The sequence below is a fragment of the Schistocerca piceifrons genome, chromosome 7 (assembly GCF_021461385.2).
Source record: "Schistocerca piceifrons isolate TAMUIC-IGC-003096 chromosome 7, iqSchPice1.1, whole genome shotgun sequence".
Classification (NCBI taxonomy): Eukaryota; Metazoa; Arthropoda; class Insecta; order Orthoptera; family Acrididae; genus Schistocerca; species Schistocerca piceifrons.
In genome coordinates, this window is record NC_060144.1 from 341,085,571 (window position 1) to 341,113,452 (window position 27,882).

Genomic DNA, 27,882 nt, shown 5'->3' on the forward strand with positions numbered 1-27,882 from the left:
GTGGTGAAGATCAGTTGGGTAAACACTGCTGCCATCGTTGTTCCTTCACCCCTCGGACATGTCCATACCATCTCAGTGTTGGAACATCAGTCCTGTCTGGGACGGGTCGCAGTAACCGAATTTCTTGCCCAAATAATCATCTTTTTGAAGCACATTTACCGCTACTAATCACACACCTAAACTGTTCGTTTAACATACAGTGACATTTGATCTGGGAATGGGTACATTTTGGCATTATCAGTGCGATGTCGCCATCAGAATTTCATTAATGAAATTAATATAAAAGTATGCCAATGGCCGGGAAAATGCCGGCTCACTATACGATAGCCTCTAGTCGCTTCAACAAACCTTTCAAAGTAACAAATTTGGCCAGCTGTCAAAATCATCCGCATCTTCATGTTATTTTAGACGATTTCTTATCGTGTTATTGGCATATGCCAGCGACATACGAAATAAGATGAGTAATTACGTAGAAAGTAAAACAGTTACACAGTTCCTGCTGTGGGGAAACGTTATCAGGACGAAGGACAGGTAGTAAGCAAAATGGTAAGAAATTCGTGAGCTACTATTTTATGAATGAGAAGACGAGCAGGGTGGAACAGCTATAATTATGAACAGATATCGGGATTTAAATCTGTACCCCCGAAGTCCGATTATAATTAACAATACTTAGTTTGTAAAATTTGTAGAATCATTTTACATATCAAATGAACATGAGTTAACTTCGTGTTAATCGCATTCTACGTCACGTTTTGTAGGCGGAATATTTTATTTCTAAAAAGCAGTAGCTGTTATCATGGGGGACTTAAGCCTTGTACGGTAGATGAATTTTTATGAATCTAAAATTTGTTTCAAATAGACGAAATTTCTCTCAGATACGAAGGTCATATTTCTGATCACGTACTTAGTAACTGAATGTGTGTGGAAAACGGTAGGAAACAGGATTAACGCAAAAAGCAATGAGGTTTCACTATATGTCAAAACCAAATGCGAGCAACAAAAATGAACGAAACTAGAGAGGCAAATCGTGTACAGGGTGCAAATTCGATACAGTCAAGTATGTATTCTGTAGCATTCGAACACAAGTACATTTCAAACGTTGACTTATTTTTGGAAATCGAGCTAGAACGATGCATAAAACGCCTTCACGTATCGAAATGTAGCAATTTCTGATCCAAAATATTCTATCCAAAGCACGCCATATTTTTATGATTGCTGTATCGATGATAAGAAAAATCATCTAATAATCACATGGAAGTGTCACAATGGGAACATTTGCAAACTTACATATTTCATTATACTAGAGAGACATACATATTCATTTACCGTTTTACAGTTGTGTGTGATACGAACGCGTACTCGGTACCTACATTTCTTTTCAGTTGCAAAGCTTTGTTGCTGATATAATGTCAATGAGATTGAAACGTTGCACACCGAAGAACGAATGTAACTTTAACACAATTAAGAAGTCTGCCACAAGATGGAATTTCAAATGTCCGCATAGTGTGTGACAGGATCGTTGCAGCATTCAAGTTAGTACCTCCAGAGTGCATTCTTTTGCAACATATTCAATCCACGATTCACCTGAAACGGGCACAATCACAGATTCAAAATACTCGTTAAGAGGCTGTGGACAGACCTGAGAGAAACTAGTTTCATCATTGCTATTTAAATAATCATGTAGCACTTGGGGGGACTGACACAGACCAAGACCTCTCCAAAATACAGTGTGTCTGATCCATCTGTTTACGGAACATGTGGTCGGTCCTAAGAAGAAAAAGCTATATATTTATATATCAGCTTCAGCTGTACTTACACAGACACTCTGCTCGGAGCACATGGAGCCCCACACCGACCAATCAGACTGCAACAACTCGCAGTTCTCCCAACACTGAAACAAGAAAGCGTCATGGATTAATAATGAACAAAAACGAAACGTAACAACAGCTATGATGTCAACAAAAAAGGCTATGTTGAAGGAAAACTACCTTCCCCAATAAAAGAAACTGGGACTGAAAATTAAAGCATGAATGAACGTAAATATGATTTTAAGATTATTCACAAACACAATATTGCATACAAGGCAGAGCAAGGATGCGGGTTGAAGTCGGACGCGGGTCTGTTGACAGAACCGCAACACCGCTCACCAGTGGGAACTTAAATACCGATTAAGTAATGACGGTTTGAATTCCGCTACTCTGTGTATGATTTCAGTAGGTTACTTCTGTGATGCAACGCTCGCTAGAAACTATGTACTCTTTCTGGATTACAGATCAGATAAAGCAGATGGCAATGGTCGTGCTGGCAGCACAAGTAACGGAAAAATGCAATATATGTCCAAAACATTCCCGGTCATTCAGTATTTTTCACTCCAGAACTGTCATTCATAACACCATTAACGTTATCACTGTCTTCGTATACTATTGCATGTAACCGGTCATAGAGATCTCCACTAAGCATTAGTACGCTGAAGGTGAAATTTATTTCCATTCTTCCTGTATCAGGGTGGAATGTTATCGCCGACTTCATCAGCGAACTTGCCTAATACATCAGTGTTCGAAAAGATTTAGTCTGGGACTTTAAGCAGGTCGAAAAAATTAGCTTGATTAAATTCTGATCGTTGTGAAATTGTCCTTGTTTTGGGAAGTTGGGTATTATGATGTCGATAAAAAGTACCCCATTCCAAGCCTGTTATCACCCTGTGCGGTACATGTTACTGACAAAAACATCTCCGTAAACACCGGTGCTCGTTTTATAATCGTCAAAACGTAATCTTTGTTAGTCAAACATACACGGGGTGGTCATAAAAAGTCTGCAGGAGACTAGTGCTGAGAAATAATTCTCAAGAAGAAAATTCGATACGTTGCGCCGAGTTATTTAGCATGGAAGTTACTCAATAAGGCCGTTGTGCGCGTATATTCAAGCGGCCAGTCAGATTCAGTTAGTGTCAGTATTTCTCGTAGCGTGTATGGCAGCGCACGACACTGCTCGGCCTTTGGCTCAGGGTCCATCCTTACTACCGCCCCATGTCCAATTTTTGTACCGCTCTCCAGTTCGGTTTTAGGGGACCAAACGAAGAGCTCGTTTGGCGACTCTGTCACCAGCAGGCTGCTTGAATGTGCGCACGCAGCGACCTGACCGGCTAACTTCAATGCTAATTAAATCGGAAACGGCACAATGCTTCGATTTTTTTTCTTAACACATCTTTCCCAGTACAATCTGCCCTGCAATACCATTACAAGTTTGTTAGACTGTTGCTGACCAACCTTTGTATACAGTACAGGTTCATTCAGTTGTCCCTACTGATAAGTCTTACGCAACCCGCAGTACCTTTAAAAAAAAAACCACGTAAGATACTTCATATTCTCTCGCTTGCAACATCCAAACAAACTGTTAATCTTACAGAAAAAAATCAACAGGAGCTTTTTGTAGAAAATTTAATGAAGTTAAATTTGTAGTGGAATATGTTTTCGCTGGAGGACATGGTTTTCAAGAAAAATGTATCTGAAGGTCACTTTTGTACGTTTTTGTTGAATAATTCGGCCTCTAGCGAAAAAGTATCGCAGTACAAGATTCAACTACGTTAAAGTTCCTACAACAAGGTTCTGTTCATTTTTTCCGTAGATCTAGTTGTTTGAGCATGCGAGCGAGAGAATACGAAAATCTTACACCTAGTATTTGAAGGTGTTTCTGGTCCATAAACTCCACGAGTTTTCAGAGTCTTTGCAATACACGTCTAGGGGTGATAGATCACGTTCTAAGGAACTACTTTTTTTTCGATACAAAACATCTGACACTTACCAGCAATGCTAGGTGTCTTTCGACAATGGTTATGCCGCTGATTGACGGCAGGTTGTAGATACACTGCGGAGTGTGTATGCATTATGTGTTGCCTACAATATAATCAATGCTCTGAGTGGAAAGGGATAATCGTGTTCCTAGCTCGCTTCTAAATTAACTTTCTGCGCTTAGTAAGACACAATATGCAGATTTTCTGGTCGATAATCATGTCAGTTTACTGGGGTAGGTAATATGAAGATGCAGCACACCTGCTTAATAGACCCAGCTAGCCCGGATAAATCTCTTACATTCCCATGACATGATCTCTCACCCTTACACGTTTGACGGAAACACTTCGAAACACCGTCCATACACTGAAGAACATATGTCCTGTAAAGGTTTCTTTGCATAGCTTGGCAAAGCTTTTACTGAATTTGTAATGTATTTAAATACAGTCATTTACTCTAATGTGAGTTGAGTCTCAGGCTAATAGAACGTATTTCAATATGCGTAAAACAGAAAAAATGTATAAATAAAAGAACAGTGGGGTAAGAACTTATTTCACTGACGTCATCGACTCTACATATGTCTAATTTTATTACTGTCGTCAAAACGTTCACATATTACGCCTAGTGAGGAAGGATATGAAAAAGACATGTAACGGACTGTATACTGTGTACAGTACAGAAAGAGTTCGTACTAATATGTGACTGTCTTTGCTTGCCTGTTTTTGAATGTTTTACAAGCTCGACCAATATTCTATGTGGCCACATTTTAGCTACCCGACAGTTCTACAGTGGGAAAATGACTTTCAGAACAGAGGGTGTGATAGTATTTCTTCTGACTCTTCCGCTATTTTTTATTAATACAACATGAAACAATTTGATAATTTCTTTAAAAAAATATGCTAATTTCCTTTACTGCAATAACCTTCTTCGATGTAGACGCTTAACTAGTACTCTACTAACGTGAAATAAAATAATCAAACAAATACCACGCTGTCGAAGATATCAGTTAAGTTATTGAACATAAAATTACGCCTGCTGCCCATCAAAATCATGTGGAGTAATGTAAAGACTAAATTCTCTTTCGTTTACATTTTCTGAATTCTCTCTTCTTTTCGCCCATAGTATTGTCCAGATGGTCAGAAACTCGTATCGCCACGTGCATATTTCTTTACTTGCTATCGGAAATAATAGCTGACGACGAAATGGTGGACTAAGAGTCCAGAATTAATAACTGTTTAATTCTATATCAGTAAGTCCCCGATTCTTTAAAGGCTCGAACTTCCGTGTATAGAACAGCTTCAGGCTTCCAATTTCTTTACAAATGAGTTCATGTGCTATATTTGACATAAAGCATGTACGCGAGAAGAGGTTTCTAAAAGATTAGAAATTATGTTAAAGGTCTGTTGGAAGTTACCATGTGCTCTCATGAGAGCCGTCTGGCTAATTTACGCTGAGTTTTAAGAAAAAAACTAGTTTTTCGCGCATCTCAATTTTTGTGACGTAATTTCTCCTGAGTTATGTGTCGTAAAATGGTACAACTTTTGCGGTTAAAGGCGCTGCAGTCTGGAACCGCAAGACCGCTACGGTCGCAGGTTCGAATCCTGCCTCGGGTATGGATGTTTGTGATGTCCTTAGGTTAGTTAGGTTTAACTAGTTCTAAGTTCTCGGGGACTAATGACCTCAGCAGTTGAGTCCCATAGTGCTCAGAGCCATTTGAACCATTTTTTGGTACAACTTTGCAGATACAGTCAGCAGTATATCTGTATACCGTATGGAAAATGTGTTGGTAACAGAGTTAGTAGTAAAGAAGCAATAAATTAGAACATTCCTGATGCTACAGTTTTACTGCACAAACAACGAAAATGTAGTACACGATGAACTTTTCTCTTCGATCATTTTAAGGGTATTCAGTAAGAACGGGTTTCGTAAGGATTTGAAATCATGTGCACAGTTCTTTCCTGATCACTGACTGCTCTAATTCTCAAGTAGGCCTACTGGATGAATATAGACGGGGTATTTGCGCGCCGTGAGTTGCACTGTGTCGAGACATGTACACAGTTTCTAATACTTGACCTACTTTGTAAATCTTTAAGATAAGATCAAACTTCTCAAAGAAAGCTTCAGATGTGTAGCTGGCAGTCCACCGAGACACACGCGTCACTTCATGATGTGTTACATTAGTACAAACGTCTTACCATGAGGACACAGTTACCATTTTTAATGTTCTACTCTCTTTTTATTATGAGTCCGTTACGATGGTACGGAAACAAATGTGCCGTTTATCACACAACATGGTTTCGTAACCTGTACGAGTGGCTCTTAACATGGCTGTTTGGTCCTGCGGTAACCAGTAATCCAGTGCACCTACATGCGGTAAAAGAAGACCAAAGTTCATATCTGAAGCTTTCTTTACATTGAATTCATAGATCGTCCTCCAGCCGAGACATTTACAATGAGTTGGTTATGACAGAATTAAAAAATTTTAAATTTGGCCAATAATTACGTGAAATATTGAAAATCAGTTTATTGCTAACTCTGGAAGTCCTTGGATAAGCAACCTGCAACTGGGAACTAGAAACGTGACTCGGGTCAACAGTTGATAGATACAAATTTTTCACTCGAACTTCTCGGGACGCTCGCTTTGTGCACCTTAAAAAGGAAAGAAAAGAAGAGACGCTATTTCACCGTGTTGCATATTCCATGATAACATGTGGGTACTCCTACAATGTTGGTCAGGTAGGATCAGAGCGAACCGCATTCAGTAGAAACATGCCTAGCGTAGCACTGTAGTATTCAAACTAATCTTTGGATGCTTACAGCTCCACTTAACAATGACGCGTTGGATTATTGTTCAGTCTAATCCTTACGCGCGTAGACCATCATTCATTCATATAGTTTCTCGCCCCTTGTTTTCCCTCAAGCAGTCATCTTGGTTTATGTAGCGAAATATTTCCATCAGTTCAGAAGATTTGTGGCACGTTGTGTAGTGATCGTCCATTGTAGTAAATGGAACGTTTAACAGACTTTAGTACAATTTTCACTTTTTTGTATTTTCACGAATTATTTTAAAGTTTGAATTTGGTTGAGCTGTGATTCCGAGGATGTCTTTAAAGTCGATGATTGTCTCTTAGGGTACTGCACCGATTTATCAACGACTTTTAGATTGTAGTAAGTATCGTCAACGAAGGGAAATAGGAAGTGTGTAAAACTGATTACTCAAAACCCCTGGGCGTGCATATTGATCAAAATTCGAATTGTATATTAAGCATTGCTGATTCTCTAAAGCTCGTGAATCCAGCACCGTTTGATGTGTCTGCACATTTTGGCTATGAAAGTATTAGAAAATTAGCTTACTTCGTCTTTCTCCCGTCCGCTGAAGCATAAAGATTGTCTGGAGCAACTACACCTATAGACACATTCATTGCAAAGAAACGCGTTGTAAGTATAATACTTGGAGTCAATCCTCTAACTTCAGGTAGGATTTGGTTAAATAATTAGGCTTATTTACGACGGCCTCAGAATGCATATACTATCTTTTGAAGATTGTTGTTAGGAATCAGGTTGAATTTGAAAATAATTATAGTATCTATGAATAAAAGATTACCAAGAAAAAGAGCGTCCACTGTCCTTAGCTTAACCCTACTGCTGCACAGAAAAAAGCAAAGTATGCAATCATAAAATTAGTTGCCAGTTTTCCTCGTGAATTAAATGTGCTAGCAGATAATGAAAAGTTTTAACAACAGATTAAAATTATTTCTGACTGAGAACTCCATCTGCAGCATAGACGAATACCTGAGGAAACAGTATTTATCTGGCCTACATTTATCGAATTTTGTTGTCGATTAAGATTTAAAACATCTAGTCGTGTAAATGGTCAGTATACAGCCGTGTTTTCACAGAGAAAACGGCCAGTTAAACCAACAAATCCTGTACATAGGATTTCACCGGTCACATAAATATATTGTAACTCGTTACACTGTAACTGCACAAACAGAACGAGAACAGATTATTTTCAAGATTACTTTGACTGTATATTATACGTAGGAATCTAAATTGTGGTGCACCGTAGCTCGATGTTTAGTTTAGGCTGAAAGTTGACAGTGCGGTTGTGAGCTCCCGTCAATGGAAAATCTCAGTTATACTGAGGCCTGGGTAGGACTGAAAGGTAACAGTCTGGTTTTGAAGTGGTGAAGGCAACAAACGCTATTTAATGAGAATAACTTCAGTTCTTGTTATGTTGTTTATGTTAAGAATATTCGATTTATATTAGACCTTGCCGCGCGGCTCCCCACGTCGGAGGTTCGAGTCCTCCCACGGCATGGGTGCGTGTGTGTCCTGAGCCCAAGTCAGTTTAAGCTAGATTATGTAGTGTGTAAGCCTAGCGAGCGATGACCTCAGCATTTTGGTTCCATAGGAACTCATCACAAATTTCCAGATTTAGATTAGACCTTAACTCATTCACATTGATGACGTCGTCGGTGAAAGCCGACGGGTAGTATCGAAGACTTCCATTGGCTCATTTTATCTTATTTGTACACCTTTCGACGATCCACATCACAGAGCGTTGTCGTGAATAAGATTCAAGAAGAATACAAAAACCTAAGTGAAATTAAACTATCTCACAGAGCAGTCCGCATCTTCTTGTACACCAAATACACTGCTCGTTCGTATATATATAAAAAAAAAAAAAAAGTATGCAGAAGGGGATGAGGAATCGAATGAAACTTCACGGGCTGAGGGTATGTGATGTTATGTCAGTGATTACAATGCCATGGGGGAAATGTACAAAGAAATTGGTACTTCGCGCTCGCTTACCGATAGGACATTTCAGCCCGGCTTCTTTGGAAGCATGCATGATTCGGCCGGGAAGGGTGTTATAAAGCTATTATATTCTCTTCTGATAAAGCTATTATATTCTCTTCTGAAGCAAGATGGCGCTGGTTCTTGATAGCCCGCATTCTGTCACTGTGACACAGCTGAAGTCCGAGCTGGTTCCACAGATCGGGGACAGATCTTGCTATTCACAGGATAGCTCATAGAAATACCTGCCAGGTATGAGCGGGCGTTATCCTGTTGGAAAAATGCACGATAGCACTGTCGCATGAGAGGTACCACGTAAAAGAATGTGATGTTCGTGACGCATAATCACTACCAGTCGTGGCCTGAAGCCATGCGCGATGGCTGCCTATACCGTAATGCCAAGAGTAACGCCGCTGTCTCTCTGCAAAACGTTGGAAGAATGGGACCTCTCCCCAGTCACTGCCATGATCACCCCATCGCTGAACACTATGCGATGCCATTTGTAAGCAGTCCTTGATTTCCAGGTCACAGCACCACACCAAATGCAACCGTTTGTTTTGTGGTGTTCAAAAATGTTCAAATCTGTGTGAAATCTTATAGGACTGATCTGCTAAGGTCATCAGTCCCTAAGCTTACACGCTACTTAACCTAAATCATCCTTAGGACAAACACACACACACACCCATGCCCGAGGGAGGACTCGAACCTCTGCCGGTCCAGCCGCACAGTCCATGACTGCAGCGCCTAAGACCGCTCGGCTAATCCCGCGCGGCTTTTGTGGTCTTAACGGCAGCCTACGCAGCGGTCAGTAATTTCCTAATCTGGCTGTCGCTAGTGTAAGGCCAATGGTGCAGGATAACACAAAATGTTGTAGTCAGTGCTTTATGCGTTGACGGCTGTCAAGCGACTGTGTGAAGAGGTTACTATATGCTGCTGTCCAATACGGCGAACCTTCTTTGTGGTGGCCAAGTGTGGCCGACGACGTCAAATGCGCCAGCACTCACTTTCACATGTCATACAATATCGGGCTACTGTCTCAGTTCAGTGCCCATGAACTGCGAATATTGCGCGATTCAACCATCCGGCCAAATGGAGACCCGTCAACTGTTCATCACCCTGTCTCATACAAGTAGGAGGTTTCTCCGTGTCCTTGAGAGCGATCACGCTGTATCTGATACTGTTCACGTACCACATATGCCATCCTGACTGGACAACAGCACTAAATACGAACAACACGAATGCACCCTGGTGGCTGGTGTACCTGCCATAGATAATTGCAACTCCGCTCGTATGTGCGTGTACTAAGTTACATTGACAATCCACCATGACTTCTAGGTGCTTCACTTTTTTTTGTCACGCTGTGTAATCGGAACTGTATTTCCAAGCTCTTTCAGCGGCGGTATGAGCTAGTTGGTTTCCTTTCTGCCACTTTCCCACGCCCGGGTTCGATTCCCGGCGGGGTCAGGGATTTTCTCTGCCTCGTGATGACTGGGTGTTGTGTGATGTCCTTAGGTTAGTTAGGTTTAAGTAGTTCTAAGTTCTAGGGGACTGATGACCACATTGACAATCCACCATGGCTTCTAGGTGCTTCACTTTTTTTGTCACGCTGTGTAATCGGAACGTATTTCCACGCTCTTTCAGTGGTGATATGAGCTAGTTGGTTTCCTTTCTGCCACTTTCCCACGCCCGGGTTCCCGGGTTCGATTCCCGGCGGGGTCAGGGATTTTCTCTGCCTCGTGATGACTGGGTGTTGTGTCATGTCTTTAGGTTAGTTAGGTTAAAGTAGCTCTAAGTTCTAGGGGACTGATGACCATAGATGTTAAGTCCTATAGTGCTCACAGGGGAACCTCCCCATCGCACCCCCCTTAGATTTAGTTATAAGTTGGCACAGTGAATAGGCCTTAAAAACTGAACACAGATCAATCGAGAAAACAGGAAGAAGTTGTGTGGAACTATGAAAAAAATAAGCAAAATATACAAACTGAATAGTCCATGCGCAAGATAAGCAACATCAAGTATAGTGTACGCTCAGGAGCGCCGTGGTCCCGTTGTTAGCGTGAGCAGCTGCGGAACGAGAGGTCCTTGCTTCAAGTCTTCCCTAGAGTGAAAAGTTTAATTTTTTATGCCTCGAGTGAAAAGTATAATTTTTTTTTATTTTCAGACAATTATCAAAGTTCAGGCACTCACACATAATCAACTTCGCTCTCCAAAATTCCGGCACATATTCAGATTTGCTTGGACATATACAGGATTTGACGGTCTATACACGGAAAAATTTGAAAACATTAAAAACATATATTTTGACAGAGCATAGGGAAAACTGTGGGAATGTGAAACTGTTGCATTCATTTGTTGCAGTTTATGTGACAAACTCTTATGTTTTCATCATTTTTGGGAGTGATTATCATGTCCACAAGAAAACCTAAATCGGGCAAGGTAGAAGAATCTTTTTACGCTTTCGCCAAAGTGTACAAGTTAGGTGGGTCGACAACATATTCCTGTCATGTGACGCACATTCCGTCACCAGTGTCGTATAGAATATATCAGACGTGTTTTCCGGTGGAGGAATCGGTTGACCTATGACCTTGCGATCAAATGTTTTCGGTTCCCATTGGAGAGGCACGTCCTTTCGTCTACTATTCGCACGGTTTTACTGTCCGGTCGCAAAACACAGGCACTAAACTTATTACAGTGAACAGAGACGTCAATGAACGACCGTACAGATCACAACTTTGAGAAAATAAAAAAAGTTAACTTTTCACTGGAGGGAATACTTGAACCAAGGACCTCTCGTTCCGCAGCTGCTCACGCTAACCACGGGACCACGGCGCTCCTGAGCTTATACTGTCCTTGATGTTGCATATCTTGCGCGTGGACTACTCAGTTTGTATATTTTGCTTATTTTTTTCGTAGTTCCACACAACTTCTTCCTGTTTTCTCGATTGATCTGTGTTCAGTTTTTAAGGCCTATCCACTGTGCCAACTTATAACTAAATCTGAGGGGGGTGCGATGGGGAGGTTCCCTTGTCAGAGCCATTTGGACCATTTTTTTTCTGCCACTCTCTGGAATTTAAACAGAATGGTCCTCTACAACCCTGAACCAGGACATACACCCCGCCACTGCCCTCCCCCTGTCCCCTCCCGTAAACTCGATGCTGCGATGTTACGTATTACCGCCACAGAGGGCTGGATTTACACTGACAACATTCCGACAGTCTGCAGAATTTTATGTGGATCGCGTTTCACAGGGTATCCAATAAAGCGTTCGCGTCGTGGAATTAAAGAGAATTTGTCAGGCCGGCGGCCTTTAGCGGGCGCTGAGCACCCTGACGTGGACGCGCCCTCCGCCACCGTGCCCCGGCGACCGCAGCCGCCGCTCCCAGAGGGCATTCCGGCGTTCCGGAGCCTCGTCAATAATTCTGCAGCCGCCCAGAGAGGCCGGCCTTAATATTTAAGCCCCACCCCCCACCCAGCGCCGTGTGCGAGCGCGCCCCATCCATCCATCCGCCGCACTGAAACTTTAACAGTAATCTCCACCGAATCCCGCTGCGTCGGCCGCGGACTCTCCGTAAATTCCGGAAGGGAAGGCTGCTGCCGCTGCAGTCCGGGAAAAGGGTTTGTGTACCGTCCCGGCCCGCTCGAGGTAAGCCTGAATTAATTAACAGGCGTGGGTGCGCGCTGCATCCTCTGCGTGCACGCATGTGAGGGCCAAGCGCGGCGGACACAGTGGTTGGGCGGTAAGGGGGGGGGGGGGGGGGGGGCGGAGCGCAATTTGATTGCGTGACGAAAGGGCCCCACAGATCCAGCAGTGGGGCGTCCACTCTGCGAGTGCCACGGCTGCAGGCTTAGGCTGTATATCCCTCTAAGCCGACCTACTTGCATCAGGCGATATCCCCTTGACTTACAGGCCATCCCGCTGACCATGGCGCGCTTCAGCACATAAACGCTTGGAGATCTGATGTTGCATCTTATTGCCGTGACTATCCTACTACTTTTTTTGTGTATGTCAACAGATGTCAGAATGGATTGATAGGCGCAGCACCACGTCTTCATATCATACTAGCACTTTCTCAGCTTTTCCCTTGTACAACTCCCATCAGTACCATTTATTTACAATTATTTATCTTTACTGATGTTACAGCAAATGGTTCAAACGGCTCTGAGAACTATGTGACTTAACTTCTGAGGTCATCAGTCCCCTAGGACTTAGAACTACTTAAACCTAACTAACCTAAGGACAACACACACATCCATGCCCGAGACAGGATTCCGAACTTGCGACCGTAGCGGTAGCGCGGCTCCAGACTCTAGCGCCTAGAACCTCTCGGCCACTACGGCCGGCGATGTTCCAACACCCATCTCACTAAACTGGCTCCTTTTAATGACATAATGAAATGAACGTAGTACCAAGAAATGCAAACGTTGGTACCGTTGTTTACTGAAACAGCAAGGGTACACTGCTGTAATTTTTCCTTCTAAGAAGTAGCCATAAGTAACCAACTTTGATTCCATAGGGAACTGTTGCGCACAGCGATCGTAGACTATAACGAAGGAGAGGCACACTGTTATCAGTTGCAATCCAATTAGCTTTCATTATTTTTGCAAATCTAGATTTCGGCTGTAAATAGCCACCTTCAGTGCATTTCAGTTACGATCCAATAGACTCGCGGTAGGACATGTCACCATCTTTTCTTACAGGTGTATAGGCATAAGGAAACAAAAAGGTTTCCTTCTGCCTATACACCTGTAAGAATAACGGAACTGAGACTAATAGCGCGGGATTAGCCGAGCGGTCTGAGGCGCTGCAGTCATGGACTGTGTGGCTGGTCCCGGCTGAGGTTCGAGGCCTCCCTCGGGCATGGGTGTGTATGTTTGTCCTTAGGATAATTTAGGTTAAGTAGTGTGTAAGCTTAGGGACTGATGACCTTAGCAGTTAAGTCCCATAAGATTTGACACACTTTTGAACAATTTTTTTTTTTTTTTTTTTTTACTAGTAGTTGTGTGCCTCTCCTTTCTTGCAGCCATAAGTTATTGGTAGGAACATATTTTTATGTAACACATTTATGCTTGTCGTTAAATATGTGTAACTAAGACAGAAGTTCGCGAAAGAGCACAGTCCAATCGTATACGAATTTTTTCATATAAAAGTATACGTTTTTGTAATATTTTCTGTAGAAAAAATATGTTAAATAATTTTGCTAAAAATACAGTCTGTCACTTTTCTTTGTCACAAATTTTAAATTGCAGGAAAAAAAGTCTGAAGTGTTGTCATATTATGAGAACGTATTCTGAATGAACCTCATTCCTAAACATACTGCGTTGTGAGTGAGTTCTCACAGCACGTGCTGCCTCGCTATCTGTATGGGGAAATTTGTATTTATGATGGGGACGGCTGACGCAGTATACTCAACAGTCTTCAATCATTACCAACGTCTCGCTTAAATCAGATTGTCTATACAACACGTTATCCTAAGTGAAGTGATTGGCCGCCATATAATGCCGAAATAGTACGTTGCCGAACGTAGTGGCATCTTTTCAACTGATGGAAGAATTCTATTTTTTCAGAAATGTGAGTAAGCAGTGAATGCAGACAAGATATCCGAAGTCTCACAGCATTTGGTAGATGGTAACTATCGAAAAGCAGTCTCACGTACAACTTTTTTTTTTTGTCATCAGTCTGCTGACTGGTTTGATGCGGCCCGCCGCAAATTCCTTTCCTGTGCTAACCTCTTCATCTCAGAGTAGCACTTCCAACCTACGCCCTCAATTATTTGCTTGACGTATTCCAATCTCTGTCTTCATCTACAGGTTTTGCCCTCTGCAGCTCCCTCTAGTACCATAGAAGTCATTCCCTCATGTCTTAGCAGATGTCCTATCATCCTGTCCCTTCTCCTTATCAGTGTTTTCCACATATTCCTTTCCTCTCCGATTCTGCGTAGAACCTCCTCATACCTTACCTTATCAGTCCACCTAATTTTCGACATTCGTCTATAGCACCACATCTCAAATGCTTCGATTCTCTTCTGTTCCGGTTTTCCTACAGTCCATGTTTCACTACCATACATACAATGCTGTACTCCAGACGTGCATCCTCAGAAATTTCTTCCTCAAATTAAGGCCGGTATTTGATATTAGTAGACTTCTCTTGGCCAGAAATGCCTTTTTTGCCATAGCGAGTCTGCTTTTGACGTCTTCCTTGCTCCGTCCGTCATTGGTTACTTTACTGCCTAGGTAGCAGAATTCCTTAACTTCATTGACTTCGTGACCATCAATCCTGATGTTCAGTTTCTCGCTGTTCTCATTTCTACTACTTCTCATTACCTTCGTCTTCCTCCTGTTTACTCTCAAACCATACTGTGTACTCATTAGACCATTCCGTTCAGCAGATCATTTAATTCTTCTTCACTTTCACTCAGGATAGCAATGTCATCAGCGAATCGTATCATTGATATCCTTTCACCTTGTATTTTAATTCCACTCCTGAACCTTTCTTTTATTTCCATCATTGCTTCCTCGATGTACTGATTGAAGAGTAGGGGCGAAAGGCTACAGCCTTGTCTTACACCCTTCTTAACACGAGCACTTCGTTCTTGATCGTCCACTCTTATTATTCCCTCTTGGTTGTTGTACATATTGTATATGACCCGTCTCTCCCTATGGCTTACCCCTACTTATTTCAGAATCTCGAACAGCTTGCACCATTTTATATTGTCGAACGCTTTTTCCAGGTCGACAAATCCTATGAAAGTGTCTTGATTTTTCTTTAGCCTTGCTTCCATTATTAGCCGTAACGTCAGAATTGCCTCTCTCGTCCCTTTACTTTTCCTAAAGCCAAACTGATCGTCACCTAGCACATTCTCAATTTTCTTTTCCATTCTTCTGTATATTATTCTTGTAAGCAGCTTCGATGCATGAGCTGTTAAGCTGATTGTGCGATAATTCTCGCACTTGTCAGCTCTTGCCGTCTTCGGAATTGTGTGGATGATGCTTTTCCGAAAGTCAGATGGTATGTCGCCAGACTCATATATTCTACACACCAACGTGAATAGTCGTTTTGTTGCCACTTCCCCCAATAATTTTATAAATTCTGATGGAATGTTATCTATCCCTTCTGCCTTATTTGACCGTAAGTCCTCCAAAGCTCTTTTAAATTCCGATTCTAATACTGGATCCCCTATCTCTTCTAAATCGACTCCTGTTTCTTCTTCTATCACATCAGGCAAATCTTCACCCTCATAGAGGCTTTCAATGTATTCTTTCCACCTATCTGCTCTCTCCTCTGCATTTAACAGTGGAATTCCCGTTGCACTCTTAATGTTACCACCGTTTCTTTTAATGTCACCAAAGGTTGTTTTGACTTTCCAGTATGCTGAGTCAGTCCTTCCGACAATCATATCTTTTTCGATGTCTTCACATTTTTCCGGCAGCCATTTCGTCTTAGATTCCCTGCACTTCCTATTTATTTCATTCCTCAGCGACTTGTATTTCTGTATTCCTGATTTTCCCAGAACATGTTTGTACTTCCTCCTTTCATCAATCAACTGAAGTATTTCTTCTGTTACCCATGGTTTCTTCGCAGCTGCCTTCTTTGTACCTATGTTTTCCTTCCCAACTTCTGTCATGGCCCTTTTTAGAGATGTCCATTCCTCTTTAACTGTACTGCCTACTGCGCTATTCCTTATTGCTGTATCTATAGCGTTAGAGAACTTCAAACGTATCTCGTCATTCCTTAGTACATCTGCATCCCACTTCTTTGCGTATTGATTCTTCCTGACTAATGTCTTGAACTTCAGCCTACTCTTCATCACTACTATATTGTAATCTGAGTCTATATCTGCTCCTTGGTACGCCTTACAATCCAGTATCTGATTTCGGAATCTCTGTCTGACCATGATGTAATCTATTTGAAATCTTCCCATATCTCCCGGCCTTTTCCAAGTATACCTCCTCCTCTTGTGGTTCTTGAACAGGGTATTCGCTATTACTAGCTGAAACTTGTTACAGAACTCAATTAGTCTTTCTCCTCTTTCATTCCTCGTCCCAAGCCCATATTCTCCTGTAACCTTTTCTTCTACTCCTTCCCCTACAACTACATTCCAGTAGCCCATGACTATTAGATTTTCTTCCCCGGTTACATACTGCATTACCCTTTCAATATCCTCATACATTTTCTCTATATGTTCATCTTCAGCTTGCGACGTCGGCATGTATACCTGAACTATCGTTGTCGGTGTTGGTCTGCTGTCGATTCTGATTAGAACAACCCGGTCACTGAACTGTTCACCCTCTGCCCTACCTTCCTATTCATAACGAATCCTACACCTGTTATACCATTTTCTGCTGTTGATATTACCCGATACTCATCTGACCAGAAATCTTTGTCCTCCTTCCACTTCACTTCACTGACCCCTACTATATCTAGATTGAGCCTTTGCATTTCCCTTTCAGATTTTCTAGTTTCCCTACCACGTTCAAGCTTCTGACATTCCACGCCCCGACTCGTAGAACGTTATCCTTTCGTTGATTATTCAATCTTTTTGTCATGGTAACCTCCCCCTTGGCAGTCCCCTCCCGGAGATCCTAATGGGGGACTATTCCGGAATCTTTTGCCAATGGGGAGATCATCACGACACTTCTTCAATTACAGGCCACATGTCCTGTGGATACACGTTACGTGTCTTTAATGCAGTGGTTTCCATTGCCTTCTGCATCCTCATGTCGTTGATCATTGCTGATTCTTCCGCCTTTAGGGGCAATTTCCCACCCCTAGGACAAGAGAGTGCCCTGAACCTCTATCCGCTCCTCCGCCCTCTTTGACAAGGCCGTTGGCAGAATGGGGCTGACTTCTTATGCCGGAAGTCTTCGGCCGCCAATGCTGATTATTTATCAAAATTTAGGCAGTGGCGGGGATCGAACCCGGGACCGAGGACGTTTTGATTATGAATCAAAGACGCTACCTTTTTTTTTTTTTTAAAATCTCATTTTGTTCGTTATAGTTCGTTGCAATTGTTCGTGGCGGACGTCTCCCGACGCCCGTTGAAGTTCGTTATTGATCCATTCACTCAGTTTTTTTATTACAGAGTGCAGCTAACGCTCTGACCGAACACGCTGAGCTACCGTGCCGGCAACCCCTAGACCACGGGTACTTGGAATGTACAACTTCTAGACAGGATATTTTAGGCAAATCAGGTTCTTCACATATCATAGTTTCAAAAAGTTCCGAATATTATGCAGATTTGTGCAACATTTTTCTTTCGTGTGATTTCCCTTTAAACCGAGAATCTCATGGTTCAGAATTTCTCTCACGAAACAAGCAAATCTCGAAACACCAGAAGAACCAACATTTAAAAAAATCGTATGTGCTTGCCTGTTACGAAAAAATGCAAAGGAAGATCAGAGTACGATACAGAAATAAAAAGAAAATTGGGTAAGCATTGACGAATCATCAGATTTTGTTCTGGTAGATGTGCTAGAAAATGATGAAACGGTTTCCAAGCTGTGTTTTCTATTACCATGTAAAGAACTATCAACATCGAATCATGTAACAATGCCTCGCTTATTCAAAGAATATATACTGTTGTTACGGCCGAATGGGGTGAAATCTGATTAAGTTCAACACTTAGTTACAGATGCCTTTCTGTAATCATCCCATACGTCATAACATACCGTGTGTAGTAAGTACATGGGCTACACTCTGCGAACAGATACGTGTATCGTATCGTAAAGTGGACGAATTGATCTCAAATGACAGAAATAAGTTTGCAAAAGCACCAACAACAACTGATTTGTTCAGTCAAAACTACAGATCTTTCACTTCCACCTGGACCCATAATTACTCGTTGGGGGACATGATTGGAAGTAGCAGTGTATTATGCAAACAATTATGGGAATTTTAAATCAGGGGTTGATGAACCAAATAAGGATGACGCTTATCCAGTTGAAATTCTTCACAACTTACTCAACGATAGTACACTAAAAAAGAATTGTCTTACATTACATATCTTCAAATTTGAGTTTTTTATTTCGCTCTGACAAAAAATTAAAACATGAACCAGCTTGTTAACTAAGACAGTTGATGAAGTGCATGACATTGAGAAAAAAATTAGTTCACTTAGAGTACAAAAGTGGAAGCTATTACATATAAATTTAAAAATGTGTTCGAAAAAAATGGTGAATTTCATATTACGTGCAAAATTGCCAAAGTTTAGGAAGGAGAAGTAGGTGTACGTGAAACTGCAAATGTGTATGCTAATGACATTCATATGCAGTACGAGATGTTGAAAGGTCCTTCTCTCTGTATCGTGCATTGTTTGGAGACAGCCTATATCGGTTTCTGACGGCAAACTTTGAGAAAGATTTGGTGGTTCATTGCAGCAGCAAGTTGGTTCAACCCATCACTACGTCAGGATGACTGGGGAGTTCTTTTCGTAACGTAGGTTTTACAGCTTTGTAATACTGAAACAAAATAGTTTTGCATTCTTATGAATACTTTTTCAATATTCTTTCTGCATAATAAATGAAATATTTTAATGTTTTTCAGTTCATAAAAACTTGTTCCCCATTTATTAGTAAATTACCTATTAAAGCTGCAAATTAAATTTAACCTTCAACTAATATTACACGAAATCTGATAATAACAATAATGATAATGGTTTTAGACGCACCCCATGCAATGCAGCGTAGCGATTAGCATCGCTCGCTGGCGTGCGTCGGGTCATTAGTTTGAAGCCAGCGCCCAGCGACGATTTGTTATTCGATATTTATCTTTTCTGGAAGATTCTCGAAACTTCTTATGTTTGTAATGTTTGTATATTCTGGAATATTCGATGTTTATATAAACAATAGTTCGTTCCCTCCAGGGGTTAAGTTCCCTTCTTCCTGTAAGTTGGTGTTCGTAATAAACGTACCTTCATTGTTAGTGTTGTACTGAATTGACTACCACGCTTTTAGATCTGGAAATGTGGGTATCAGGTAATAGTAATAATAATTATTATAATAAAATAATATAATGATACAAGCTGATAAAAAGGAAAGAGCAAACGGTTTGACGAAAAACATTTACAACAAGAAATGCGTAACACCTTGGTAGACCAGAATGTTTATATGCATTTAATTGTTTAACGATAAACTACAAGCTGGGCAGAACGGAGAAACTGGAAAGACGACTGATTTTAAACGTAATGGGTATTATGCAAATTACAGATGGCTGGATGCTAACGACATCTATGAAAAGATATGGAAAATGTCAGAAGTAATGGCAAAGCAATGATTGTTTCCTTGGACAGCTCTACTGAATTATCCAGAACAGAGAGACAAAACAAATATTCTTGTATTTCTGTGTTACTTGTATTTCTTGAATTACAAAAATAGGAAAAGAAGTGGTAAGAAACAATATCAAAGGAATGTAGATAACAGAAAGAAAATCTTTAAGAACAAAGTAGTATATTTAGAGGGATTACAAGACAGAGGATGTGAGAAATCGGGAACAACATGAACAGATGAAAGGGAAAAGCTGGGGGAGAAGATGAAGGAGTACTGGAAAAATAAGAAACAACGATGTAAGAACAGGAATTGAAGTTTACGTTATCCTAGTTAATTAATACCAAAGTACTGAAAATCATAATTAAAGAGGAGAGATAGTAATAAGAAGTTAGAACGGGAATGGAAAGAAGAATAGAAAAGAGCAAAAAAAATAAAGGGATATGTCATTGTTATGAATAATACGTGGAGGAGACGACGAACTTTATGGTGATTTTTCAGTGACCTTACGTAGCTTCGTTGTGTTGCTGGGGTACTTTATGTGCACTTTCTTTTTCACTCTAGCTTTAGGAGCGCTGAAGATGGTGTCCCTTCTAACAACGTGAAACAAATCTGATCATTCAGTAGGACGTGGTCAGCTGTAACTAGGGTTCTACTATCATAGCTTTTTCTCTAGATTCAGCAATGTAAGGAAAAAATAGATTGCTACTTACTGTAAAGATGACACGTTAAATTGCGGATAGGTACAATTAAAAGACACTTACAGGTTAGCTTTCGGACGCACCCTTCGTCAAAAAAAAAGAGAAACACACACACACACACACACATTCATTCACGCTAATAATCGATTGAGTAGTTCGTCAATTGACCTCGCGAGTCCTCAGACTGCTTAGCACTCCTTCCACCGAGGAAAAAATGCCGAACGAAAAAATTCCCCTAGCATGGGAGGCAGCCATGCTGATCTCCTCCTCACAGTACCTCCTTCCAAATTTCTCTTCTCGAGGAAAGGACATCGCAGTGAAACAGCTTAGTCGCAGCCTAGATGATGTTTCTGCACGGACGGCATTATAGCGTTTTTATGCCCTTTACGTATATCATCTGGTTTCGCATCCATTTGAATTTGACATCATTCGTATGGAAGAAAACATATAGTGAAATCTACTCTATATACTCTATATATGCCCTTCTTTATTGACGAGCACTAAACCATTCAGAGAAGAAGATGCTATGCGTGCTCTATACTCAGTGTTCTCAAGACACTGATACGCCGTACTCAAATAGCTCGACAGCGGTGTCGTTGCCGACAGTTGGCACCGAAGACCATTTGTATATTTACTGAATTTAGTGCTACATTATTAGACTAACCTTTATGACACTGTTGTGTAGGTACTACAGACTTGTAAATTGCATTACTTGTACCTGAACCTGATACGCTCTTCCGGAATCGCGTGAGACGGCGTAATAAAGTGGCTGAGGTTATGTTACGGAGCAGGCGAAGGCCGATCGTTAAACACCTCGTCATCTTTTCCAATAAAGCATCCTGTTTACTAGTGAGTCGTCGTTCGTTGAGCAGCTGCATTATAGTAGCCTAAATTTATTGGCTCTTCATCGAATATTATAGTCTAGCTGCAGCAGTTTAGAGGACCCTCTATGGGCGTTTATTATGCTTATACCGCAGGGACGACGAGCAAGACTTGGAGTTACGGCCGTATTATGTTTATGGGAAGTCGTAACAAAATGAACGAACCAGGCTTGCGGCGCAAGTTACTGTCACCGATAACGACCGACATGATTCGCTAAGTACTCACGGACATTGGCTGTAATACAGACAGCTCCGAGTGGGTTCTGGAGAAAAGAACCGAAGCAAGACCTCGGTGGTTTATTAACTAAATTTAAAATAAATTAATAATCTTCGCTTCGTATCACTCAAAGACCATCACCAACCTACGCAATGTTTCCTGCTGTCCAGAGAGAACTATATTTGTTTAATAGCTACATTTTTTTAAGAGCATGTATTCTCCAGTAGCTGCCCATTGGGCGAACGGTTTTCGAAAGCGCCCGTGTTCACAGGACTGATTCTGGGCAGTTGTATTAGGTTTTCCTTCTTGTGACTGATGACCCATTTCCACGTAAAGGAGCACAATGGAATAATACTACTTTACTTTTCTGTTATAAAAGAGGAAATGAAAAGAAAGCGTACAGGTCTCCTCGTCAACTGAAGACGCCCTCTGGAGGTGAGAATTAGTCGCCGGCATGATATCCACAACTTTCCGTTATTAGGTTAAGTGCTCAGTTTGTTCGATATACACCACCCGATGAGATGTAATGCGGAACTGACCGTTAGATGTCAAGAGGGGCAGGGTGTATTGTTTTCTCAGTAGAGAAACAGTAACAGCGGAATGGACCTGTCCGGATATCTCAGTGATTTCAAACGTGGACGCGTCATTGGATGTCATCTGAGCGACTGTTTCATACCGGATGTTTCAAACGTTCTACACCTGGCCAGACTGATAGTTCATTACGTGACTGCGAAGTGGAAACGTTAAGTGATAACCATAGCTAAAACAAGTCCAGGAGGAGGAGATTAGCGTTTAACGTCCCGTCGACAACGAGATCATTAGAGACGGAACACCAGCTCGGATTAGGGAAGGATGGGGAAGGAAATCAACCTCGCCCAAAGGAACCATCCCGGAATTTACCTGAAGCGACTTAGGGATATCACGGAAAACGTAAATCTTGATGGCTGGACGCGGGTTTGGACCGTCGTCCTCACGAATACGAGTCCAGTGTGCTATCCACAAACCAAACCCAGGGAGACCTTATATACCAACGGGCAGGGTCCGTCGAATATTGCGGAGGGTACTTATAAAAAATCGCATGAAATCTTCTGAGTGAATCTCGAATATTGCGGAGGACACTTAGAAAAAATATGAAATCTGTGGAATTAATCAATCGTCAGTTTCGAAGTCCAGCTAGCACAACGATTGTGCCTGGGAAGTCAAAAAGAAGGGGTACAGGGAAGAGTAGCTCCTTAGAAAACACACATTTTTTGTAGTCAATGCTAAGAGAGATGTGGAGAGCGCTGGGGTAAAGAGCGATGCCGTTGGACACAGATTGACTGGAAATGGGTGGTGAATCAAGCTACATCCTGTGGCAACCCGCTGGAAAGATTTGGTTTTTATGAATGAAGTTCGCCAACAGCCTTGTAATTGAGATGTTATTTTATGTTATTTTGATTACGAGTTTCGGCATTCCACTATGCCATCTTCAGGCCCCATATGCATGTCTCAAAACTGAACGATATTGTCATACAGTGCCATATATTGCAGAATGTCGTGAATTTACGAATGACGAAACTGATAGTCAAAATAAAAAAACATCTCAATTACACACATCAAAAAGGTTTTGCATCACCCCAGTTCCCAGAACTCCTGAAGATAGACGTTGACTGAGGATATTATGTCACAGACACAGTCCCTTTGACTGTACAGAGATATCACTAAACCCGCCCAAAACTGTAAACATCCATGCATGAGCAGCGCCTATTAGACTGAGCGCATCCGATAGCTGATCGGTTCCAGTCATTCCATCGGGAAGGAAACACACGGCTTTCAACAAGGGAAGTGTCCAGGCTTCTCGGAGTTAACCAAAGCGATGTTGTTCGGACATGGAGGAGACACAGAGAGACAGGAACTGTCGATTTCATGCCTCGCTCAGGCCGCCCAAGGGCTACTACTGCACTGGATGACCGCTACCTACGGATTATGGCTCTGAAGAACCCTGACAGCAACGCCACCAAGTAAAATAATGCTTTTCGTGCAGCCACAGGACATCGTGCTACGTCTCAAACTGTGCGCAGTAGGTTGCATGATGCGCAACTTCACCTGGCGAGATCCATCTTTGCAACCATGACACCATGCTGCACGGTACAGATGGGCCCAACAACATGCCGAATGACCGCTCAGGATTGGCATCACGTTCTGTTCACCGATGAGTGTCGCATATGCCTTCCACCAGACAATCGTCGGAGACGTATTTGGAGGCAACCCGGTCAGGCTGAACACCTTAGACACACTGTCCAGCGAGTGTAGCAAGGTGAAGGTTCCCTGCGGTTCTGCGGTGGCATTATGTGGAGCCGACGTAAGCCGCTGGTGGTCATGGAAGGTGGCGTAACGGTTGTACGATACGTGAATGCTATCCTCCGACCGATAGTGCAACCATATCGGCAGCATATTGCCGAGGCATTCGTCCACAAGGACGACAATTCGCTCCCCCATCGTGGACATCTTGTCAATGACTTCCTTCAGGATAACGACATCGCTCGACTACAGTGGCCAGCATGTTCTCCAGGCATGAATCCTATCGAACATGCCTGGGATAGGTTGAAAAGTGGCCCACCAACTACTCTGAATCGCCGCTGAGCAGTGGGACAGTGCCTTGATGGATTTGTGGATAGTATGCCTTGACGAATACAGGTATGCATCTATGCAAAAGGACGTGCTACTGGGTATTAGAAGTACCGGTGTGTACAGGTCTCGTTGTATGGTGGTACAACATGCAAAGTGTGGTTTTCATGAGCAATGAAAAGGGCGGAAATGATGTTTATGTTGATCTCTATTTCATTTTTCTGTACAGATCCCGGAACTCTCGGAACCGAGGAGATGCAAACCTTTTTTGATGTGTGTACATGGCTGTTGGCGAATTTCATTGATAATTACTTGACCAGCTAATGTCGGTGTCCATGATGGATCAACAGAGACTGGATTTGGTTTTGGTGAATGGGCCTGGAAAACATTATCTGCCATAGTGTGTTGCGCAAAATGGTGGTGTTACTTTATGGGGTGTTTTAGATGCTTAGAGAGTGTTGCTCTTACTGCACTGAAGAAAATGCTAAATGAGGATGGATGTGAACACATTTAACAGATTGTATACTGTGTACAGTAGAGAAAATGTTCCGTGATATGACTGGTTTTGGCAGCATGACAAAACACCCCGCCACAACGCCACTACAGTGAGGCAACTGTTTGTGGACCAATATACGTCCCTGATATAGACTGGCATGCCCAGATCCCCGACCTGAACCAACGAAATGCTTCTCAGATGAGTTAGACTGATTGAACGTCGACTTCGATTTAGATCCCAGCGTTCAATTTCACTACTTTCACTGGTTTCGGCTGTTGAAGGGTAGTATGGACTGGCATTCCTCCATAGACATTCACTCACTGAAGGAGCGCCATCACAAAGACGGAGGGCTCACTCATCCCACGTCAATATCCACTAAAAGGTGTGCGGATATTCTTGATAAGGTAGGGTACTTACGAGGATTCAGACCCGTCTTGCTCATCTGCTTCGCTATGCCCACTTAAACCAACTGACCGCTCTGTTCTGTTCCCTATTAGGCTGCGATACTATTCATGCGAGAGAATGTACGAACAGTGAGTACACGTCGAACAAGTTACCGACTATTGTCCAGTTGGTCAGCGAAGACCTGTCTGTCTTATTTATTTTTATTTAGACGTCATGTTCCGTAGGACCAAATTGAGGATCAAATCTCCAAGTTCATGGAACGTATCAGTACATGAAATTACAACATAAAACTAACAATAGATCAAAATAAATGTTTATGGACCCGAAAAATGTCAAGCCATTAGTTTAAGTAAACGCAACAAAAAATCAGCTCAATTTTTCAAGGAACTCCTCGACAGACTAGAAGGAGTGACCCATGAGGAAACTCTTCAGTTTCGATTTGAAAGCGCTTGGATTACTGCTAAGATTTTTGAATTCGAGCGGCAGCTTATTGAAAATGGATGCAGCAGTATACTGCACACCTTTTTGCACAAGAGTTAAGGAAGTCCGATCCAAATGAAGGTTTGATTTCTGCCGAGTATTATCCTAGTAAAAGCTCCTTATTCTTGGAAATAAACTAATATTGGTAACAAGAAACGACAATAACGAATATACATATTGAGAGGCCATTGTCAAAATACGCAGACTCGTGAACAGAGGTCGACAAGAGGTTCGTGAACTCACACCACTTATTGCCCGAACCGCCCGTTTCTGAGCCAAAAATATCCTTCTAGAATGGGAAGAGTTACCCCAAAACATAATACCATACGACATAAGTGAATGAAAATAAGCAAAGTAGACTACCTTACGTGTATAAGTATCACTCACTTCCGATACCGTTCGTATATAGTGAAAATGGCAGTATTAAGTATATGAACAAGATCCTGAACGTGGGTTTTCCGCGACAGCTTACTATCTATCTGAACACCTAGAAATTTGAACTGTTCAGTTCCACTAATCATATGCCCGTTCTGTGATATTAAAACGTCAAGTTCTGTTGAATTGTGTGTTAGAAACTGTAAAAACTGAGTCTTACTGTGATTTAACGTTAGTTTATTTTCTACAAGCCATGAACTGAGGTCATCTACTGCACTACTAGAAACCGAGCCAATGTTGCACATAACATCCTTTAGGAGGTGAATTCAAGTTCTAAAGCCTCCGATTTTTTTTCTCTGGACTGGAAAGAGATAGAAACATGCGCATTGTTTTAAAATGAGGCCGCGTTCATTGTCAATACGTCCCAGAGATGGCAGCACCGTACGGCAGATGGAATTTTACCGCCAGCAGCGAGAATGAGAACTGTTTTTCGCGACGTTTTCCTTACTTGAACAGCGTGCAATCATTCGTTTTCTGAATTTGCGTTGAGTGAAACCAATTGAAATTCATCGACAGTTGAAGGAGACATGTGGTGATGGAGTTATGGATGTGTCGAAAGTGCGTTCGTGGGTGCTACAGTTTAATGAAGGCAGAACATCGTGTGACAACAAACCGAAACAACCTCGGGCTCTATCAAGCTGGTCTGACGACATGATCGAGAAAGTGGAGAGAATTGTTTTGGGGGATCGCCGAATGACTGTTGAACAGATCGCCTCCAGAGTTAGCATTTCTGTGGGTTCTGTGCACACAATCCTGCATGACGACCTGAAAATGTGAAAAGTGTCATCCAGGTGGGTGCCACGAATGCTGACGGACGACCACATGGCTGCCCGTGTGGCATGTTGCCAAGCAATGTTGACGCGCAACGACAGAATGAATGGGACTTTCTTTTAGTCGGTTGTGACAATGGATGAGACGTGGATGCCATTTTTCAATCCAGAAACAAAGCGCCAGTCAGCTCAATGGAAGCACACAGACTCACCGCCACCAAAAAAATTTCGGGTAACCGCCAGTGCTGAAAAAATGATGGTGTCCATGTTCTGGGACAGCGAGGGCGTAATCCTTACCCATTGCGTTCCAAATGGCACTACGGTAACAGGTGCATCCTACGAAAATGTTTTGAAGAAAAAATTCCTTCCTGCACTGCAACAAAAACGTCCGGGAAGGGCTGCGCGTGTGCTGTTTCACCAAGACAACGCACCCGCACATCGAGCTAACATTACGCAACAGTTTCTACGTGATAACAACTTTGAAGTGATTCCTCATGCTCTCTACTCACCTGACCTGGCTCCTAGTGACTTTTGGCTTTTTCCAACAATGAAAGACACTCTCCGTGGCCGCACATTCACCAGCCGTGCTGCTATTGCCTCAGCGATTTTCCAGTGATCAAAACAGACTCCTAAAGAAGCCTTCGCCGCTGCCATGGAATCATGGCGTCAGCGTTGTGAAAAATGTGTACGTCTGCAGGGCGATTACGTCGAGAAGTAACGCCGGTTTCATCGATTTCGGGTGAGTAGTTAATTAGAAAAAAAAATCGGAGGCCTTAGAACTTGAATGCACCTTGTACTACCAAGCTGGTGTCGTCAGCAAACAGGAACATTATAGAGTTACCCATTACACTAGAGGGCATATCATTTATATAAATAAGGAACAGGAGCGGCCCCAACACTGATCCCTGGGGCACCCTCCACTTGACAGTACCCCACTCAGATCCCACACCACAGCCGTTATCAACATTGTGAATAACGACCTTTTGCTACCTGTTGCTAAAGTAAGAGGTGAACTAATTGTGAGCTACTCCCCCTACTCCGTA

The 27,882-nt window shown here is 42.2% G+C and overlaps 1 protein-coding gene across 1 annotated transcript in view; it reads right to left on the reverse strand.

The window, feature by feature from the left end:
* LOC124805691 overlaps positions 1–27,882 on the reverse strand; it is a gene marked incomplete at its 3' end in the record, with an annotated part of 158,839 nt that overhangs the window by 28,268 nt on the left and 102,689 nt on the right. Inside the window, exon 3 of the mRNA XM_047266261.1 lies at positions 1,817–1,891. Coding sequence (XP_047122217.1) covers positions 1,817–1,891 — 75 coding nt within the window. The remainder of the gene's footprint in view (positions 1–1,816; positions 1,892–27,882) is intronic.